General features: G+C 44.4%; 1 protein-coding gene across 1 annotated transcript in view; it reads right to left on the bottom strand.

Moving 5' to 3' along the window:
- Positions 1 to 229: 229 nt before the first annotated feature.
- LOC124788254 overlaps positions 230 to 7,017 on the bottom strand; it is a 135,159-nt gene continuing 128,371 nt past the window's right edge. The window contains exon 6 of the mRNA XM_047255451.1: positions 230 to 2,238. Coding sequence (XP_047111407.1) covers positions 1,827 to 2,238 — 412 coding nt within the window. The 3' untranslated portion in view covers positions 230 to 1,826. The remainder of the gene's footprint in view (positions 2,239 to 7,017) is intronic.

Genomic DNA, 7,017 nt, shown 5'->3' with positions numbered 1-7,017 from the left:
AAATTCTAGTGCATGAAAAAGTCAGTTCTATAATTATGTACAAAAGTATGTAACTAAAAAAATTTTGAACCTCCAGTCTCATTCCTACATTTTTGCCACAAATCACTCGTTATCTCAAAAAGTACTGGAAGGGGAAATATGAAAATTTCACTGCATGCCAAGAAAAAGATTCAACACATGTGGACTAGAAGAATAAAAACATCCTACGTTGTTTAGTTTTTATGTTCATTTAGTTACAAAATTAAGTGTTTAAGAAAAATATCATAACATGACTGATAACACAATTATCACAATAGTTTTAGTTCAGTACATCTAAAAAAGTACATCTATTAATTATGGAAAATTGGAAGTTCGTGTCTTAAAAACCTTCCAACATAATGGCACAAAGTTAGATAATTTTACAATGGGAACATACGACAGACAATCACGTATTTCACAGTGAAACTACATCCCATAAAGATAAATACAAAAATGACGTTGCAAAACCACAGAAATCATGTAGTTCAATACAAGAGACAAAACATACTGTTGGATAATACACATGAGCAAATCCTCACATGAAGTAAGATTTAACTTAGATTGTCCTGTAATTTGCAGAAATTAAATTTGTCCTTCATCTGCTCTCACTTTATTTTAATTTCATAATTCTGCTTATGTTTCGAATAATAATTTTTTCTGACAAAAGTCAACAAATAACTGGAGCTTTATAAAAAATTATCATGAAAAGAAAGATCTTTAATTGATTAGATAAAGTCCAGTGATGAGAAATAGTGGAAAAACATACATTTAAGGAAAATAATGTCGTGAAATTAATGTGAAAATGATAAAGTACAAGGTGTCCCACAGTTTGCCCTAAAGCTTTACACATTGCAGTGTATCTGACTCACCATTCTCCATTGTTGCCACAACACATGCACTATCAGATTGTTTTGACAAATAATGGCTTGTACATTTTGACACAGAGAGAATTTTGTGGTAAGATTTTCCTTGTGTGCACACTGTGCCACACTTGAGTTAAGACTCTAACTTCTGAAGGTATTAACCATGTTCTTGGTCAAGAGCTGGCTGACTGCTGTGGCTGATGTGTTATGGTCTACCTTACTACTGGAGGAGTGACATCTCTTGGGGTGGCGACTATATTGGCTATTACAGGAAATGGGCAGTGGAGACAAATCTCATCTCCTCTACACACTGAGGTCAGAATTATGGAACAGAAGGGGAAAAAAGTACAGCAGGTGCCTGGTGAACTGTGGGATCAGAACACGGGGCACTACTAGTAGTAGATACCAGTGTTGCAACAGAGAAAGAAAGGCTGATCAGATGCATGGATTGTGGCTGCATAAGTGGAGCTAAAGGACTTTAGTTTACTATTCATTGTGAAACCAGTGCCAGCGTATCTTGATCCACACTTTGGATATCTCGTGTATATTAATTGAACGTGGAGCACGAGTTGCCCAGCTTATATTGGCACTGGTGGGAGAAACGAAATCTTCCCTGGTACGAGTACTGGGCGTATTCCTTGCAGGAGTGGTGATAGACAACGCTTTTTCATATATTTATCACGAATGTAGGGTGGCGTCCCTGTGGAGGTGTGCCACAACGGTCACTGTGACGCAGACAGTGAGGAACTACTTGCTGTTCATTGACGAAGGGCTAGCAGACGCAGCAGCTGTCAGGATCACGGCTGTTGTTCCAGCCAGATTCCTGGACCTCGCTTTGCACTAGGCACCCTTTGTAATTCCAAGTATCCAGTTGACGTGGTCCGAGAAGAGGGTCCTCGCAGAGTTACTGCAGCAAGCAGAGGTGCACCACCACGGCCGCCACCCTCAGGCGTCCTCGTAGAAGTCGCAGCCCTCGAGCACCGACGGTATGGAGGAGTGGTGGGGTGCCTTCTCGCCGGAGCTGGTCGGCGCCCCGAGAGACCGCCGCCCGTCTGACCCCAGGATGTAGTCGTACACTGGCGACGTGCGGCCGGTGCCCACGGCGTCGTCGTACGTGGGCGAGGTGGGCGACTCGGCTGCGTCGCGGCGGCGGGCCGACGCCTTGCGCCCGGAGCCGACGGCGTCGTCGTAGACGGTGGGCGGGTGCGGCGACCGGAAGGAGGCCACGTACCGGGGTCCGGACGGCCTGCGCCTTTCCCAGGCCAGCGGCCCGGCCCAGCCCACCTCCTTCGGGTTCGCCACGGGCGGCGGCTCGTACATTCCCCCGTCGTCCTGCCGCAAGTGGTTCTCCTCTCTCCTGCAACAGTGGTACCCAAAACGTCACGAGGGCTAACGCGGGGGCCTCAACACACTACACGACACCCCCGGAATAACAAGGCCGCCCAGCAGTGTTAGTGACGTCACACTAAGCGGCCCATAGCCGAAGCAGCAGTCCACGGACACCTCCGTACACACGCGCCTGATGCTAACGATCTTCTGTCCGTCATACAGAAAGGAGCGAACTATAATTCGAACCAAAGACCAAATTATATATATTCTTGTAAACAGCATAAAAGTTCATAACGAAATACCGATTACATATACGGGCAGGAATAAGTTTAATCGATTGAGGAACTTTGCCACTATTTTATAATTGTCGGAACACTGTTTAGCTTTAAAACTCGCATACAGGTGGTGACAAATGCCAACTGACTTTCAGTCTATTACACTGAAAGTAAATTATCTTAAACACTGTCATACATAGCAAAACCCTCACAACTTTCGTTTACAATAAGGTAACAAGAACACAAGATTCTGTCTTGCACTGTGATACTAAGGGACTGGTCTTTCCTTTAAGAAAAACCTGACAATTTGAAGTTCACTCTGCTATTGAAGATACACTTCTTGAAACAATATTAAAAATGTTATGAAACGTAAGGGAATGAAAAACAACCAAGTGCATTACATGTAAGAATGTGAGCAAAAGGCTGAGGCTCTCTTTACTTACCATTTTCAATCTCTCTACAGCTTATTTCCTTTTCCACGTAGAAATCACCAACTGCAAGTCTCATTATTGCTGTCTGTTACTAACAAATTGCTTTTCTATTTAGAAAACCTGACAATTTGATGTTCATTCTGGTACTGAAGATAAACACGTTTCAGAGGAGTTCTAGAAACTATTCCTGCCCGTATATGTAATCGGTATTTCGTTATGAACTTTTATGCTGTTTACAAGAATATATATAATTTGGTCTTTGGTTCGAATTATAGTTCGCTCCTTTCTGTATGACGGACAGAAGATCGTTAGCATCGGGCGCGTGTGTACGGAGGTGTCCGTGGACTGCTGCGTCGGCTATGGGCCGCTTAGTGTGACGTCACTAACACTGCTGGGCGGCCTTGTTATCCCGGGGGTGTCGTTCTACACGAGTGACTCCCAACCTTTCTTAGACCATTATCCCTGGCCGGCCGTGGTGGCCGAGCGGTTCTAGGCGCTTCAGTCTGGAACCGCGCGACCGCTACGGTCGCAGGTTCGAATCCTGCCTCGGACGTGGATGTGTGTGATGTCCTTAGGTTAGTTAGGTTTAAGTAGTTATAAGTCTAGGGGACTGAAGACCTCAGGTGTTAAGTACCACAGTGCTCAGAGCCATTTGAACCTTTTTTTGAACCATTACCCTGAGTGCAGTCAGACAGTAGCTAGTACCCCCACCCTGCCCCTCCTGCCATCTGTTGCCCTCCCCCCTCCTCTCCCCCTGAGCCGTGGAACACGTATTATGTTCGAGTATAATGACTTTTCTGGAGACTAGAAATCTACTCTGTAGGAATCAGCATGGGTTTCGAAAAAGACGGTCGTGTGAAACCCAGCTCGCGCTATTCGTCCACGAGACTCAGAGAGCCATAGACACGGGTTACCAGGTAAATGCCGTGTTTCTTGACTTCCGCAACGCGTTCGATACAGTTCCCTACAGTCGTTTGATGAACAAAGTAAGAGCATATGGACTATCAGACCAATTGTGTGATTGGATTGAAGAGTTCCTAGATAACAGAACGCAGCATGTCATTCTGAATGGAGAGAAGTCTTCCGAAGTGAGAGTGATTTCAGGTGTGCCGCAGGGGAGTGTCATAGGACCGTTGCTATTCACAATATACATACATGACCTTGCGGATGACATCGGAAGTTCACTGAGACTTTTTGCAGATGATGCTGTGGTGTATCGAGAGGTTGTAACAATGGAAAATTGTACTGAAATGCAGGAGGATCTACAGGGAATTAACGCATGGTACAGGGAATGGCAATTCAATCTCAATGTAGAAAAGTGTAATGTGCTGCGAATACATAGAAAGATAGATCCCTTATCATTTAGCTACAAAATAGCAGGTCAGCAACTGGAAGCAGTTAATTCCATAAATTATCTGGGAGTACGCATTAGGAGTGAATTAAAATGGAATGATCATATAAAGTTGATCGTCGGTAAAGCAGATGCCAGACTGAGATTCATTGGAAGAATCCTAAGGAAATGCAATCCGAAAACAAAGGAAGTAGGTTACAGTACGCTTGTTCGCCCACTGCTTGAATACTGCTCAGCAGTGTGGGATCCGTACCAGATAGGGGTGATAGAAGAGATAGAGAGGATCCAACGGAGAGCAGCGGGCTTTATTACAGGATCTTTTTGTAATCGCGAAAGCGTTACGGAGATCATAGATAAACTCCAGTGGAAGACAATGCAGGAGAGACGCTCAGTAGCTCGGTACGGGCTTTTGTTAAAGTTTCGAGAACATACCTTCACCGAAGAGTCAAGCAGTATATTGCTCCCTCCTACGTATATCTCGCGAAGAGACTATGAGGATAAAATCAGAGAGATTAGAGCCCGCACAGAAGCATACCGACAATCCTTCTTTGCACGAACAATAGGAGACTGGAATAGAAGGGTGAACCGATAGAGGTACTCAGGGTACCCTCCGCCACACACCGTCAGGTGGCTTACGGAGTATGGATGTAGATGTAGATTTATCGAACGTACCGCGTATAATATTACCGCTGTATCGCTGAGGAAAGAGAGAAGTGGCGCCCCCTAGTGGGGGAAGTCGGCGAGGCACCTGTGACAGTCGAGTAGTTGGATTTTGGAGGGCGAGGAGAAACAGTGAGTAGGCAGTAGTGCGCCGAGCGTGAAACCGTGTCTGCCGACGCCGTGTGTGGTGCCAAGAGGAAAGTTTGCCACGTTACCTGATAGAGTTTGCGGCGGACTTGGTGGGTAGAGGCGCCGATGCTGTCGGGAACATGCTACTTCCTTGTTTATGATGGATTTACCGTTTGCTTCTAGTGACTACATTCTCGTCTCTATGGCTCTGTGACTGATGTAATGCCATTGCGAGCACAGTTGGTTTGGATATAAGCAGCATTTTGTTCTCAGTGTCCATCGTTCTGGCGATTACTGAGTGTGCTTGCCGTTGTGGTGTATTTATTGAGCAGTGTGCTTTGGACGCTTGACCTTCCTATTAGGAGTCCATTGCGTAAGGCCGCATTTATCCTGTGAGGACTTGTGTTCTGCATTTAAAAACTTAGTTGTTGTCAGTCACTGAATTGCTCAAATGCATTCATACTTCTCTGCTTAAGTGTTATTGTTTTACGCCCCTCTGAATGGGAAAATGATAAAGGGCCTTACTATTACTGACCTTCTTGTGTGCCACTGACTTGGTTGTGTTTTTCAGCCACGTAATTTGTGCGTTTATTGTAATGAACCGATGTCTGTTTCTGATTAATGTTTCCCTGTGACATTGGGTGTTAATCTTGTAACGAACACTGTTTTAGACATTTTAATCAGCGTGTTGCAGGACATATCCGATTTGTGCCTCGCAAGTGGAGAGCGGAGGCGGTTTATTGGCCATGATGATGTGTTGGTAGATCCATTTCACGAGTCCAGGCCAGTCACCCGCAGATTTAGAAGTTGTATGTTGTGTTAAGTTAATACTCCTTATTTTAAGCGTAGTGCGCTCATGCAGGAGGTTTATGTGGTTTTGCGCAGATTGCGCGGTATGTTTAGATGACTCTGCATTCAGTGTGTTAAGTGGTGTCCTCTGAGGTGCTGGAAGTAGTGGATAGACAGCTCTTTTCGACACGTTGTATATGCAAATAATTTATGTCCTTATTACGTTGGTGAGTTGCTTGCCCTTTGTGTCACAGGTGGTGCTAATTTCATTAATTTCGCCACCGGTCTTCGCAGAGGCTGCGGGAGGAACCGACCCACTGTGGCAAACAGTTACGTAGTCGCGCCCGCCCACCGTAGCGGGCGTTGTTTACTATCCCGACGCCTTCCAGTACTTGGTGGCGGGAGCGTGTTGACTGGTTTCTTACGGCTTGGAGTCTGGGAAACCGTGCCTTTGGTGTACACGTGGAAGACTTATGTTTTGCTTCCAGTACCTCGGATTGGCTCTATGTGGGTAATGAGAACGACTTATGTTGTTGGTGGCTCAGGCCGAAAATGGTTCATTTGCTAAACAGAAGGTGTATATGCATTTCTTTCCCATAATTCTGTAAACATGTTTAGGTGGTTGTGTTTTTTTTTTTAGTCAATTGAATTTTTGTTCAGAGGTTACTATGTATGGCCATTAACTTGTGCAGACATTTAGTAACAAGGAAGTGTATTGAATTCTGGTTTTAAGTTGTGTTGATTATATGGGGAAATTGCCTTGAACAGACATTTAATTAATTAGTAAACAACTGAATGCTATTTGTGATTTGAAGTTTATTGTGTTCCTAAACATATTAACGATTATTTTTAGTAGTTCACTTATGCAGTTAGCCGATTTACAATGCCTGTTGTGTTGTTTCCTTTTAAAAGTATTATCAATGTTATTAATAAACAAGTGTGTTGTAAAAAAAAAAGTGAATGAAGTGCCTCAAATCCCTTTGGTCCACGCCTTCGGTCGTTCACCCTTGGGTGGTATTAACAAACCGTGAAAGCCCATTTCACCCCCCCCCCCCCCCCCCACGTCCACCACATTATGATTAAGTTTAGCACCTAACTAAAATGTAGAAAGAAAGCCTTTTCTTGGAACACTTTATTTTTAAAATGATGAAAGATGAATGATATTTACACTG

Source organism: Schistocerca piceifrons, chromosome 3 (genome assembly GCF_021461385.2).
Source record: "Schistocerca piceifrons isolate TAMUIC-IGC-003096 chromosome 3, iqSchPice1.1, whole genome shotgun sequence".
NCBI classification, from domain to species: Eukaryota; Metazoa; Arthropoda; class Insecta; order Orthoptera; family Acrididae; genus Schistocerca; species Schistocerca piceifrons.
Note: the sequence above shows the minus strand (reverse complement) of the source record. Positions and strands in the feature narration are given on the sequence as shown.